General features: G+C 31.9%; 1 protein-coding gene across 1 annotated transcript in view; it reads right to left on the bottom strand.

The window, feature by feature from the left end:
- The window catches only part of LOC127719782 (uncharacterized), a 124,424-nt gene continuing 108,512 nt past the window's right edge, over window positions 1-15,912 (bottom strand). Inside the window, exons 6-18 of the mRNA XM_052226041.1 lie at window positions 15,716-15,830; window positions 14,485-14,679; window positions 13,841-13,877; window positions 13,032-13,322; window positions 11,061-11,102; window positions 8,877-9,025; window positions 7,831-8,029; window positions 7,191-7,307; window positions 5,422-5,576; window positions 4,873-4,983; window positions 3,872-3,992; window positions 2,791-2,884; window positions 1-1,578 (exon numbers count right to left, since the gene is read on the bottom strand). Coding sequence (XP_052082001.1) covers window positions 1,440-1,578; window positions 2,791-2,884; window positions 3,872-3,992; window positions 4,873-4,983; window positions 5,422-5,576; window positions 7,191-7,307; window positions 7,831-8,029; window positions 8,877-9,025; window positions 11,061-11,102; window positions 13,032-13,322; window positions 13,841-13,877; window positions 14,485-14,679; window positions 15,716-15,830 — 1,765 coding nt within the window. The 3' untranslated portion in view covers window positions 1-1,439. The remainder of the gene's footprint in view (window positions 1,579-2,790; window positions 2,885-3,871; window positions 3,993-4,872; window positions 4,984-5,421; window positions 5,577-7,190; window positions 7,308-7,830; window positions 8,030-8,876; window positions 9,026-11,060; window positions 11,103-13,031; window positions 13,323-13,840; window positions 13,878-14,484; window positions 14,680-15,715; window positions 15,831-15,912) is intronic.

The following is a 15,912-nucleotide window of genomic DNA, read 5'->3' as shown; positions in this document are numbered from 1 at the left end:
AAAAATACATTTTTTTTTATTGATTTTTTTTTCTAATTTAAAAATCTAACTGAAAAGTATACATGTAGGTGATCCAGCGACAAAGCATTGCACTTTGAGGTTCTTGTATAAAAGATTATTATTATTATTTAAAATGTCATGAACGTGACAAAAGTTTAGTAACTTATGACTCAAGAAAAAAAATTTTGCTTATACATTATATTATTGGAGTCTATATCTTGAATGCAAAGTTAGTGGCATGTGGACAAATATAACACGTTCGATATTAGTTCTCCGTTCAATTATAGAAGGGGGACGACCATTTGATATTAGAGGGAGGGGTTAGGAAGAATTTCCCGGATTTATCATTTGCTTTCATCTGTTGCTATGCATGCTTATTTTTTTTCCAAGCGAAAATTTATTTTCATTTTGTACACATTTGTTCCCTGCATTTTTGTTGCATAATATTCATTTTCATTCTGTCTTATGCAAAGTTTTTTATTTCCATTTCTTACCAGGCCAAGCCATTTAATCCTCCTGGCCCCCTCCCAAGAAAATCAAAAGGTCATCCCCTAGACATAAAATCTAACAACAAAAATTTCAAAGACTGAATGTAGTTTTATTAATTAAAAAATGATGTACTTGTTATTTCTAATTTTAAATTGTTCAATTAATGAAAACAGTTTTACGTAACTTATTGTAAGATGTCCATACCCATTGAAGTGTTGACCTACAATTCTGCGAAAACGCATACCAATAAGGCATCCGTACAACTAAAAAATGTTTGTTATTAAGAAACGTGCGGTTGTTTCGATAATATGAGGAAGGATATACTTGTCTACTTTGATTTATCATGATTTATAAATATATAATCCTTTTTATTTATTTTTTTCCAAATCTAGCACGGAGATCAAAACATTAGTTTCTCAAAATATTTGAAAACGATTGCTTCCCCAGAAGTTCTTTTTATATAGAAATATACATAACGTCTTTCTTTCCTTTTTATTTACTGTCATTAACTTAATTTGTATTCTTCTGTCAATTCTTTGATTTTAAATAATGAATTGCTGTACAATATTTGGTATTACAGTAAAATAAAAAAAGAATTAAAAAAGCAATAAAAGTATACGAATGCAATGCAATTTTTCAAGCTATAATAAAGCGTTCTTGAAATAGTTCTTTCCATATAATAGTAACACAATATTATAGATAAAGTCTTTCTGTTTCTGCTGTTCTCAGCTTAAATAGAATTATCGATCAAATATTTAATTGAACATAATGTATGCAGTGCTACACGGCTACTTTTAAATCTACAATTTATTTCTAATACAATGAAAAAGAAAAGAAAGAAAACGGAATATAAGTACATGAAAACGATGCAATTGTTCAAGCTGTGTTAAATCTTTTGAATAATCCATATAATTGGCAATCTGTGTGTTCATCAAATTTGACATTAACGTTTACAGATCGTTTGTTCTGTAATAATAATCATCCCCAGGAGCCTCGGTGAACATGCTATTCATCTGTTCCTTAAGTTGTTCAAAACCTGAACGTTTCCGAGGATCATAATGCCAACATTTCAGCATTACTGCATAGAATCTAAAAAATAATAATCTTATGAGTACTAATATTAATGTTTGCCTTAACTGTGGTTGAAATAAGACTTTTTCTTTTATAATTCTTATATGATATGCATATTTACAAATACTTGAATTGGATTGGTCCGTTACTTTTTTCGCTTTGTTTTTACACTTCGATAGACCAAAAATATTGCCGAAACTATTTTCGCAACCTTCCTTGTGATCTTTTCATGCGCGAATCAGATGCTTATGATCAAGGGGTTTCAAGCAAATTGAGTTTGAAAAAACAAATAAATAACTGTTATTTCTATTATAATGAATAATAAATATTGCATTTGAGCTTGGAAAATGTATAAATTTATAACTGAATGAGCTTGGCGCATTCGCGTCATGGGAAAGCTTGACGTCATACGAATGAAAACTCTCAAGATGAAGATTATTCCGTTTCTTGTACGCTTCAAATTAAAAAAATTATCTAATTGAAATAAAGGTTTTGAGGTAGGTGCTATTTCGTTCTAGATTCTATTGCATTAATCGAATATTAGGCCTAATTGATTTAAGAAAGTCAAGATGGCAGCTTGCATGTTATATTGTGCATTTGATGGTAAATAGTAGCCAATGTACCAAAAAATGATTATTTTAAAATTGAAAATGTTTGAGTTAAGAATGATAAGGATTAAACAAATTTTTTCTAGAGCTTATTGATTTGTAAACTGGGTAGCTGACTCACAAACTTTAAATAAAAGTCCTTCTTTATTCATCAGTTTGTGAGTTAAGGATGTTCGCTACTCTGTTTCAAAATAACAAGTTTCTTAAAAGACTGGTATACATTTAAGAAAACAGAAAAAATACAGGGTTTGTGTGCTTGTTTTTGAGATATAAGCCATTGAAAATTTGTCCCAAGTTAACTTCTAGAAAAACATAATAATGATATGAGACTGCCCATACAATAAATTGAACGCACAAACGTAAATGTATATATTATTTTCATATAATATTCAGAAAATAAAATAAAATGGAAATACAGAGTTATAATAAACATTTCTTATCTCTCATTCATAAGTACCCTTAGACTATTATTGAAAAGGAAACCTCTTTAAAAGACACAAAAACATATTGTAGTCATTCTGAATTATTATGAAATAAGTCATATTGAGATTTTATAAGCATAACGTATTCTTTTCTCAATTGTTTTCAATAGTTATGACTAGATACAAATATTTATACATACGCATCATCACAAAGTTCTGGCTTCGTCATCTTGTATCCTTTTTTTAATTTCCCTGGGACTTCTCTGCTCTGTAATCCGGGATACGGTGTTTCACCTGATTATCATTGATAATAATAACAATTCTAATTTATTTCAATGTATTATTTATTTCTAATTTAATATATTCACGTGATTCTGTCCCTATATTTATACCCTATGTTTCCAGTTGAAGTATAAATGTTCCACCTTTTAGTGCGATCGGTCAACTTTACAGATTAGATCTTTTGGATTTAATGTTAAATCGTTCTCGTCCTGAATATGCAGTCAATATTTGCCATTGGAATTTAAACAAACAAAGCTAAAGTAAGATATAACATGTGTAACCGATATAAATACATTTATTCAAATATCATACCAAATACTGGCGTGGTATAACAATTTTCGAAAGTGCAAATTACGACCGCAACCATTAAATAATAAATTGAAAATAATACTTTTCAAGACAAGCGATACACTTTTGGTTTTATTGTGTTTTTCTGTTGGTTTTCTTACGAGGTATTGTTGAAAACCGCTATTGTAAACTAGGTTATAAGTAATAAGCTTGGTATGTTTTTATAATTTTTCGTAAAACTTTTGTATAAGTTTTCTGAATTGAATTGTTTCATATTTTTTTTGGATTATAGCTCTTCATCATTTTCATAAGCTAAGGATTAAATGCAAACTTATCGAAGTTAAAATCTTGATCTTAAAATAAATTACTTGACGTTTTGATTAGTTCTTATTATGATACTTTATTCACATATGACGAATGTGTAATATTTTGTATACGAAATCTGTTTCATGCCATATTATGGTGTTGATATTTTTAATTGAAATATTGGTGTATCACTTGCAGATATACTATCATTACAACTTTGAATAGCCGATGACTGTCTATACTAGTAACATTCGTCTTAACTCGGCCGATTCCGTGCCTCCGCGGAGTCACCCGAGGTTAGCCGATTGTACTGGTAACTTTCTTTGACTGCTCAAATAATTATTGATTGTTTACGTGTTTGTATGCGTTGACTGTACAGGACTTATCGTTATTTTATTAGCCTACCGAGTGAGAATATTTCCCACATGACAATTCCGAAAGACCAAACGTCGCTCAACTCATTGGCATATTGTGTTGACTTCATACATTCTGGAGCCACCCACTTGATAGGTATTCGTTCATTCCCCTAAAAATTATTTGAAATTGTAGTAATAAATTTGGACGCTAGCTGCTACGATGCAACACTGAGAAATAAATGTACAAACAAAAAGTAAAAACAGGAATATTACAAGTTATTGTATTGTGCAATAGAATCATATTATACCTACGAAATAGATGAAATTACATCATTTTCTATGACGTCTTTGCTCAATAGGTCTTGATAGTCGTTCAATAATTCATCAGTATTCTTGGATTTCGAGACCTCCGGATGTTTGTGAAAAAGTGAAATTTGCCATTGATATACTGATTTGATTCTGTAATTGGGTTTTGAAATACTTGACATACTCAATACATCCTTATTTACTTAAATACCAAATGCCACAACACGTGTTTCTCGAATGACCTTCAACGGGAACGCTCGAGGACAATAGATTTGAAGGCCAATGAACGAAAAAAAAACTTAATAAATTGAGTGCGTACGCAGCGCTTTTCTGGATTTACCTTCATCAGGTGCGGTTAAATCCATACATTGGAAAAGCTAGGAATGTATAAATACGTAGCAAAGTTAGGAGTTATTTGACCAAAAGGGTTATAAAAAGAATAAGAAAATTCTAGTAAGGTTAACTTTGCCTTAGGAAGTTGGAAACTAAGTTTCTGAATAATTTCAACGGCCAGTTTTTAAAAATATGTTATAAATTATATAAGCCACGAAGGACCGTCTACTTAGTTGATAATACCCGAGGTGATTAACAGTGAACCAGCAGTGGTATCGACTCACTGCAAATAAATGAAAATAACACTTAAAAAAATAGGTAACTTGTGAATAAAACGGTATTGAAGTTAAACGTCAATGAGACAGCAACCATTTAAAACAACATTCCATATATTCTCATACGAATACGTACAGGGTTGTCCTCTCCTTCGTCATAACTAGGGTCTGGACCAAATCCTGTGATCTTTGGTTCATACATGCTATTCAGTAATATATTCCGTGCAGCCAAACGTCTGTGAACAACCTTAGAGTAGAATACCATTTAAAAATGTATAGATTGTTGATTAAAAAGTGCATGATTTTATATTAAAGGTTAAGGACAAGCGGCAAGCTAAAAGATTATTTGTATATGGCTATTTTTCGACTATATTGATATACTTATAGTATATTTGTTATGAACAATTTATTTTACATTGAAACTGTTTTTTTTCCAAGAGAAATCAAACATTATGGGTTATGTTCGATTAGATGGTTGTTAGGGAGCCTATCTACGCATGTATTACTTTTACTAACGGGTACATGTTTGACCAAGAAATCCAGCATAATAATAGTATTCGATTCATTTAGATATCAAGATTAATTATGTTATAGAAAGACATTTTCAGGAAATATGTTGATAGATACAAAAGTTAAAAAAAAAATTCTATAACATTTTACACTTGTCTGAGTTATTCACACTTACTTGCTTTGAGGCTAAAAAATCCATTCCTTGGCATATTCCAAATACCATTCTAAACAGTTTTTCTTCAATGTCAACGGACATGTTTGACTTTATTGCTTCTAGAAATTGCTTCAGAACCCCCTTTGAACAATATTCTAGTATCATCATTGGTCCACCTGGTGCAAGAAACTTATGTAGTTGATTATCGTTAAAAAAAATCAAGAAATACTTCTGTACACGCAAACAAAGACCACTTTTAATCCGAAGTCGGTTCTTTGTATTATATGTATCTATGCATATTGTAATGGCTTTTTACTGATGTTTCAAGGGTTAAAAGGTGCAGCGTTGTGTACTTAAAAGTATTAGTTTAATCCGTTCAGTCTCGATGTATCTTAGTCAAGACTGTATTCAGCGGTTGCCTTTGCTTTGTGTATTGGTTTCGCTGGGGATTTTAGTTAAATGCCGAATCTCTTATATTCCTTAAATTGAAGCAAATTTGCCTAGAATACATCAAATTAGAGCTGGACATATGAAATGTATATGCTTAGCTTGCATTGGCAAAACAGTTAAGAATGACCTCGAAATGTCTTGATGAATGTATCGTTGGTTTGCTGTTCCTGTTACCCCTATTCCCCCCCCCCCCCCCCCCCCCCCCCACACACACACATCTTCTTTTATTTATCTTAATTTTATACGACTCATATCCTAGCTTGTGTTAAGAATCTCATGAACAATAAAGGTTAAATGCGTAAGAAGATATGTCTAGATTACGCACGTAAAAAAACATTAAAACTGATTACAAGGTGGGGCCATACTTGCCAAAAATGTTTGTCAAGGCAACAAAGATCTGTGATAGCTCAAATGCGAAGCGGAATATTACATTTAGAGACTGAAAAGGGTAGATTTCGGAATGTGCAACTGTATCAACGCCTATGTAAAATGTACATACATGTGTCAATCCATAGAGGATGAATCCCATTTTATGTTGTACTGTAAACGCTTTGAACATTTGAGAACACCACCATTCAATTACACCCGAGATTTAACATAGATTCAAATGCACTACCAGTGAACATCAGATTGTAATTACAGCAAGCTTGTTTCTGACTTTAGTATGATCCGTTCTGCTGTCAGTCCGCCTGTGGTCAATTGATAACGTGGCTTACTATATTTTCGTTGAAATTTAGACTTTATTTATTTATTTTTCTTTTTCTCAAAAATGAAAACATGCTGCGTATCATAAATTATTATGACAGTACATCGTAAGTCTATTTGGCTGGCTGGAAATCATGTTTGTATGCTTGTATTTGAACATACTTGCTTGTTATAATCCAGGTTGCACTTTAATATTAAAATATTCGTTCATTCATAAATATGACTTTCCCTGGTTTTCAAGTATTTGAATATAAGCGTTCCTGATGAAAGTTAATCTAGAGAAGCGCTTCGGACGAACGAAATTTATAAAGTGTTCTTTTCATATACAGCTAATACACATTATAACTTCTTTCTTTTAGTTCTTCAAAAGTTAACTTAATTTATCTAGTATGGCGATTATAGTGGAATTTGATGCGACTGTCATACAAGTGAGAGGTTTAGCTAGCTATAAAACCAGGTTCAATCCACCATTTTCTACATAAGAAAATGCCTGTACCAAGTCAGGAATATGACAGTTGTTATCCATTCGTTTGATGTGTTTTTTTTTTTTTTGATTTTGCCATTTGATTGGGGACTTTCCTTTTTGAATTTTCCTCGGAGTTCAGTATTTGTGATTTTACTTTTTATACACTTACGAACTTCATCTTCAACACTGCCAATAAACTCCAATACATTTTTTTGACGACCAACTTTCTTAGTATAGAAATTTATTTTCGCTTTCATTTTCATAATGGCTTCTGCTTTCTGGTCATCTGAATGAAAAGAGAAAAAATAACTTCAATCAGCCTGTTTCGTTCAAATGACAGACTGAAAAGCTGAAAAAAAATGCGTTCCCTGTTTGAACAAGGAAAGATAAAGATTAATTTGAAAGAAGTACATACAATGAACCGTACCAACATTTATGATTAATAATCGCCACCAAAAATTGATAATTCATAGACAAACATAACTCGGAATCATTACTTCTCGACATTTTTCATATATCAACTATAATCTCTAAATATGTATGATACAATTAACAGTTCTGACCGATTTATGAAAATTATATCCCTAATATAGATTACAGACAAAATGTATCATTTAGATTTGGCAAGTACAATAATACTGACCACTGGACAGATAGTACATTACGGATTTCATAGTCCACATGTGTGTAGTATACTGTAACATATGTAAAATTGAGAATGGAAATGGGGAATGTGTCAAAGAGACAACAACCCGACCATAACGTTAAAACAACTTGTTTTATGAAGAAATTTATTCAAAACATCATACCTTTTAATGTTTTTGCAACAACTTCATGGCACTCGCTTTTATTGTAATACTTCGCCAGGAAAATCACAGCAAATCTTCCGCGAGCCAATTCAGATTCCAAAGATATATCTTTGCGCGATATTTTCATATTGTTTTCCTTCATCTCCATTCCACCGTAGAAGTAAATATCGTCGTCCTCCTTCGAAACGGTGGCCCGATTCTGGAAACGTGATATATTCAAATACAAAGGAAAATGATACCATAGCGGCTACCAAACGCATAAGTATAACGTAGAGAGACAAAACCCACCTAAACCGCCAATGAACACAGGTGCTCGACAAGAGAAAGCAGTCTTGTCTCCACTTGTAACATCCCCGATAGGCATAGATTAAACAAATTGGAATTTTTCAGATACACAATATACCACTTGCTTTGTAATTTATCTATATTCAGAGCTTGTGATTTGTTTTTATTCATCTTAAGGCGTTCTACATGTATGTAGCAACACATATATAGTAAATACATAGAAAAATGTACCTAGGTACATTTAAAAGTAGTCATTGTACATGTATACAGGCTATTCGTTTAGAAAAACTCATCATCAGATTTTTACCTGCACTAAGCACCACGACGGGTGTTACTGTTGTAACCGGACAGGTTTACATTTCTGTAGCACCTCAGTTTACCGCCGTATTTTTATTGTGTTGTGTTGTGTAAAGTGTTGTTTGTCTGTTTGTCCTTTACTTTTGGCCATTGGTTTGATTGTCTTGCTTTAACTTAGTGATTTCACCCTTTGCATCCTCCTCCTTTCATAAAACAATCCACATGGAAGCATTGGCGATTGACTGCCATAGTATGATGAAACTAGGTTTTTACTTTATATCTTGTACTCTGATGATTTTATTAAAATGAAATAGTTTGTTTAATGCATTTTGAAATGAAGGGACAAACTATATTTTTTTCATTAATGGACAATCAAACTTTTCTTCTGAAGATGTTCTAAAAAGAATTTTCCGATTTTTCAGTTGAGGATATTTTCCCTAAATATTTATTGCATACATGCTTACATTTAATGAATGCGTTGTAGGTCGCACTCGAATAGTATTTCTGACTGTACGTATACCGGCTGTAACACGTTGTTTGGCTGGCTGTAATCGTCCAGTCCTTCCAAGGAATACCAAGACAATTATAACAACTATTAGAAGTACAATAAAACCTGTCGAAGTAGACATTTGCTATGAATTAAGTTAAGGTAAAAAATCAAAGCTAAAACTCAGTAAAACGTAAAATTGACCATCCAAGATTGTCATAATAATATGAGAAAATGCGTGCTAAAACAAACCCTTAACAAGTCTCAGTCCATATATATTCAAACTTATGAGACCAACGACAAATATATTCAACTTCGAGTAGGTATATCTTCTGTCACTTGACTCTTTAAGAATACCACTAGTACGTCAACACAATGATGCCTATATATTTTAGTTGGGAAGAACAAATAAGTGAGTAGACATATTTTACACAAAAGAGTTCGTACGTGTAGCTGTAACTTTCAAACTACATAGATATAAGAAGATGTGGTATGAGTGCCAATGAGACAACTCTCCATCCAAGTCAAAATTTATAAAAGTAAACCATTATAGGTCAAAGTACGGTCTTCAACACGGAGCCTTTGCTCAGACCAAACAGCAAGCTATAAAGGGCCCCAAAAATTACTAGTGTAAAACCATTCAAACGGGAAAACCAACGGTATAATCTATATAAAAAACGAGAAACGAGAAACACTTATGAACCACATCAACAAACAACAACTACTGAACATCAGATTCCTGATTCCATTTACATAGATATAAGGAGATGTGGTATGAGTGCCAATGAGACAACTCTCCATCCAAGTCAAAATTATAAAAGTAAACCATTATAGGTCACAGTACGGTCTTCAACACGGAGCCTTGGCTCACACCGCACAGTAAGCTAGAAAGGGCTCCAAAAAATTACTAGTGTAAAACCATTCAAACGGGAAAACCAATTGTCTAATCTATATAAAAAACGAGAATCGAGAAACACTTATGAACCACATCAACAAACGACAACTACTGAACATCAGATTCCTGACTTAGGACAGGTGCAAACAAATGCAGCGGGTTTAAACGTTTTAATGGTACCAAACCTTCACCCTTTTTCTGAAACAATAGTGTAACATCACAACATAGAAAGACACACTATAAAATATCAACTGAAATAGCTTAACTCAATCAAAGGACATATTAACACCATTGAACATACACTGAACAAATAAATTTGACCTAAGACACAATGTAAATACAAAATAAATAAACCAAGGGAAGAATAATAAAAGTAACATGTTATATCAGTAAGAAATGTTAAACAATTAAAGAAAAACAATATGCTCGAACAAAAATACCATCCATTTGCAATAACTTTAAACACAGGTAAATGAAAATAATTTTGTTGTTAGGTATACCTGTACAGTACCAATAGAGAAAGGAAATATTTTTACAAAATAAATAATTTTGAATACAAAATAAATAAACTAAGGGAAGAATAATACAAGTAACATGTTATATCGGTAAGAAATGTTAAACAATTTGAGAAAAACAATATGCTCGAACAAAAATACCATCCATTTGCAATAACTTTAAACACAGGTAAATGAAAATAAAACATGTATGTAAACTAGTTGGATAATTGTTTAATGAAATTAAACATTTTTACTTTCGGTATTTATTATATTAGAATTTATAATAGCAAAGGAGCCATTGCTATCAGTACCAGGACGATTCAAATGTTAGTTTTACAGTTCATAACTAAATTTGATTATTCCAAGTTAAGTTTACCAATCTTTTAGCCAAAACTATCCTTAAACAGTTTCGACTTTTCTCTTCAAGCCGTTTTGGTTCTTCTGCTTTTTGTGCTCTTCAAAATTTTATATTTTAAACGTTACAATATTTTGTTCTCGATAGCACCAGATGATGCTTGTTTTTACTGGAACGCTTTTTTGTACGCACATAAATCATAGTAACCTTTTTTTCTGGAGTATTGTATATATTTGAAAAAAATATATTAAATCAAGGTGCTATGAAAATGATCTTCAACGCAATATATCGTACGCGTATTCCGCTGCAAAGTAATGATGTTAGCTAAATAACATATGAAACTTCTGGAATATTAATGTATTTGAAACGATTTTGCGAAAAGAGAGTGTCTTTAAATGTATTATGAAAACAAACCTCCTACTATTCCTGCAATTCCAGATGGCGGTAAACCGATCTCTGCAAATTATAAAGAAGTAATCTTAAATTGTATATATAACATCAAATTTTAATTTCAATCGATTTTGACTTTTTGTATCTATATTTATTCTATTCCCGGTAAATTATTTATATATTGTCCAGGTACAAAATGTATGCTTCCGCAATTCATACTAAATGTTCTCCGATCAAAGCTTTTACACCCTAATAAAATATGAAAAGGAAGTATTCGATTCTTAATAGTATTTTTCTTGTGAAAGTATGATAATCCATGAATAATTCGAAACATATTTCAAGAATAAATTGTATAATACTACTGTATGAATTGAATGAATATTTGATTAAAACAAAATGGGCAAATAATGGATTTCATACGGAAATTTAAAATTGAAAGCAAATCTATCAATTCGTTAATGTAAATATGATAGAAGAAGGTATTTGTAAATAAAAATTTATATCAAAATGCATAAAGAAAGAAATGGAAAAATAATTATGATCATTTTATACATTTTATACCAGTTATTAGTGTTAAAGTCATATGAGACTTAAAATTGAAAAAAAGCTTGATATGTTTAATATACTTGAAAGGCTAAGTTTCCCTATAAAACAAGTGTACATGGACTTTTTTGTAAAAGGAAATCTTTATATAATCAAAATCGTCAGAAATGTACTAGTATTGAATAAATTGTCTTTCCGTACTCTAATTCTCCTATTTCGTATACAATGACCTTAACCACGAGACCTCTCGTTAGAACTTCGACAGACGCACTGCGCAAATGCGGGCGAAACCAGAGATTAAAAATATGTAAACAAACGTGCACTGGAAGGTTAATAGTGTTAAGATATTCTGAAAGATCGATTTAATACAACAAATCATTTAACAACTGTTCTGGCAAAGTATAATTGAAAATTGGAAAAGCAAGAAAATATAAAAAAAATAACATCGCTCTATCAACTCACTTATTTTTCACGTGCTTCATGATTTTGTTGTGATTGTTTATGAAGGTCACAATGCGGTAAACGTCGGCAACAAATTCGAAAATGAATTAGCAGCTAAAGTTTGCTATTAACAACCACCAAATGGAATATTTTTTGTCGATTATTATGTTGGCTGAACAAGTCATTTGTTTATCATTTGAAATTTCTTTTTAATACAGATTAAGTATACAAATGTTTTTTTTTCACTCGAAGTTATCCGTCATAGTTTGCAAAGATAGTCACTGTAAGTATGGATTGTGCCAGCGCTTAACATGTCATAATCAAATGAAATATATAATGATAAATAATAATGAATAATTGGAGAGTAGACCTTAGTTTATCTTTTGTTTGGCATGGGCTTGGCCCTTGAGCTCTTGTCAATATCGTCTCTCTTCAAGACTCGCTTTGCGAATAAATTCACATTATTTGAGGTTTCATGCTGTCCTCTTCGAGTTATGTTTCTGTTTAATGTATACTTAAGTGACTAGTAACGTTCTCCTTAATTGTTCTTCAAAGAACAGGCTTAAGTTATTTGAAGTCACATTACTACATCTATACTCTGTCGTCTAGTGCAACTGCCACGATAGATGCTTGAATGATGTGATTTTAATGTTTGCGATATTTATTTTATTAGTTCGAATACATATCTAATATATCATGTTGCCGGTAACACCAAATATTTTCGTTTTTATTTTGTTTTCTTTTATGTGTGAGGATTACTTTTTACACTACAAGTACATAATACATGTTTGAATATGCAATTTATATGTTTTTGATCTTTTTTGGATGAGATGTGGATTAGCTTGTCTTTTTTGGAATAACTTCATCGGTCGTTCTGAATGTACCAGGGGTGTTAAATTGTAACATGGAGATATACGTATCACTTTCAGGCACGTAATACCTGAACTGAGTAGAGGTCGCCGCTTGTTTATTTCTTTGTTTAAATAAACACGACACATAAATTAAAATCACCTTTTTTTCGTGTTGTAAATGCAAACTTAGCAGGATTTGTACTGGTAACAACATTCGTGTCGTTTCCATACTTTGTGTAAATAAGAAACCAATACGAGGTTAAAGAGGATAATCCTGAAAGATCAAAGGTTGTAGCATCTTTGTCGACTGGGAACTTCTTTGTCGTATTGTCAGGTGTGTATAAGATGATGACTATTCCAGCTCGTTCATAACAAGTTTTTGCCTGGATCCACGTAATGCTGACACTAGAGGAAGTTCTTGATACTACAGTAATATTTGATGGGCTGTAGTCTACAAAACAAAAAGAATTAATTTGCCTCTACGCTCAATTCTTTTGAAAATAACTTAAGTTTGTTCTTTATAATATGCAGTTGATTACCGTTTGTGGATATCCAAATCAATCTGCCTTAATCTGATCACTATTTCTTGCAAATTCATTATGAATTGAAACTTTGTTCAATCAGAACTGTTTACTTTGATGGTTTGATTGCGCAGGTTTTGAATTGCACGATTTGTAGGGTTAAACACTTTCACGGGGGGTTTGTTTTCTTTTAAGTCCGTTTTCATTTGATCGTCTACATATTTGTTGAGTTTGGTTGATTGATATTTCAACAAACAGTCGGTATTCCTATGGGTACTTATTGTACAGTCCAATTGACCAACGTTTAGTTGCATGCATATGAAGCAGAATTCACTATTCCAAGATAATAGATGGCTGTTGTCTCGCTGTAACCTTCCGTTCAGTCACACACATGTACAATACAAATAACGTGTTTTATCGAATATAATTATTAATATGATCAACTTACATTGTTGTATACCTTGCAAGTGTTTAACCGTTCCAATCTAAAACAAAAATAATTAAATAAGAAACATTTAACATTAGATTTTGCAGTACATGTATTAATAAAAACAATAAGAAAACGCCTGCTAGGAAACGACCGCTATCGTCAAGTTTTTTCAGTATCAAAAGAAGTGGAATATAACTAGGGGCGTCAGTATAGGCAGCGACGACAAAAAGTTTGCGAAGTTAACAGGCTAAGAAATTGACGTTAAAATTATTTTATCTTGTCATACTACTATTGATTTTGAAAGTTTCTTAATGTTAAATATCTCCTCTCAACAACTTTAAAATGTCGGAAACAAGTTGTATTTGCTGCTTCATAATCATATGAGCACTGGAATGTTCTCTTCAATTTCTTTATTCAAAATCTATTTACCAACGTTAACTACAATCATTCGACGTTTTCTGATATTTGAACAAATTATATCATTAAAAAGATGGAATACAAAGTCCCTGTATACTGTGTAAAAGTTCCAATGACAGCAAAATAGTTTGCAAAATGGAATAAGTTTTCGTTTCACAGATTGTGTGCGTTGATATTTAATTTCCAGAGCACATGGCAATCAAGTTGAAAGCTTATATTTGTATTAACGAAATCACTATACTTACAATTTCGTATTTTTGAGACGATAACATTGCAGAGTTGTACACTGTTACTTCCAACAAAAGAACAAAGTTGGCTACTTGGTTTATTGGAACCTTTAACCAGCAGTTGTTAATATCTAAAACAGTGTCTTTCAGGAAGCATTCACCCATTTTAACGCAGTAACAATCACTTGGTATGAGGTTGCATGTTTCTTTTGACTGAAGATTGAAGAATGAACAGATTTATTATCCAATTTTTAATAAAAAAAGAGAAAAGAATATACAATTCAGAGTATCAGAAAATAGACAATAAGTGTCTGACAGATCTAGAAAACGCTCATACTAAACCCCTGAGTGATAACCTGCTGACTAAATAGATAGTCTTTCGGTTCTGCACTACTTGAAGAAGGTTTTGATAGATCCGATAAGTACCGTCTAGCTAAAAGATGTTACTGTTAAGCTGTTGACCAAAATATGAAGTAATTTTGCCCAGTAGTACCTCAAATGGGAATATGTGGACGACGAATGGAAGACGGGTGGCCCGAAGTAAGAGCAAGATGAATACAATACCAAAAAAGCCAAACTATTTTGGTACAGGAGAAGTGACAATGAGTTTTTTTTTAATCAAATAGCTTTAACATTATAATGAAACTGGAGCATGCAAACCGAAAGCACATTTACATTAGATAAATAGATTCTCACATTGGTACCAGTGGATTATCGGATTTATCCAATCGAGATAGTTACATGTAAATTATCGATATTTAAAGTCCGAGCCTCGGCGAGGACTTTAAAATTGATAATTTAACTATCGTAATTGAATAAATCCGATAATCCATGAGTAACTATGGAAGACTCAGTTTCTCTAATGATTATCAAATAAATTTTGATTTTTAATAAATGAAAATCCCCTTCGAGTGCCTTACACATTCCACAAATTTGTCAATTTCATTAACACCTCTTAGCACATTTTGATTCATCCAGTGAGCTGATAAAGGTTGTGACCCTTTAAATCACCCAATCATCCTCTGAGATCATCGGCAACCACACGTTGATTGATTTGTTTTTATATAATGGGTTCGGAAAGGGTTAAATTGCCAAAGAATTAGAAAAATGAAGATATTAACGCTTTGTCAAAATTTCCTAAATATATATATTTCGCAATATTCTTGCAAATACCATGCAACAATGGGATAATAACAGATGATTTGATTTAGAATCAAATTGTAATTCTAAGTAGATGAAAGGAAAGTACCTGTGTTTCAATAAGGAAATCTTTTTTTGCCTTTTCGTTCAGAGTTCCATTTACAACAAATCTGAATGATACTTTTCTAACTCCACTGTGGTCATCTCTTGCTGAAACACGCACTCTGTAAAGAGGATACATTAAACAAACATTTAATAATGCATGTACAACTTATTATTTCCTAAGAACGGTTCATCAAAAACCTA

Source organism: Mytilus californianus, unplaced genomic scaffold (genome assembly GCF_021869535.1).
Source record: "Mytilus californianus isolate M0D057914Y unplaced genomic scaffold, xbMytCali1.0.p SCAF_11, whole genome shotgun sequence".
Lineage (NCBI taxonomy): Eukaryota > Metazoa > Mollusca > Bivalvia > Mytilida > Mytilidae > Mytilus > Mytilus californianus.
The sequence above is the reverse complement of the archived record's forward strand: the minus strand, read 5'-3'. Positions and strand labels throughout refer to the sequence as shown.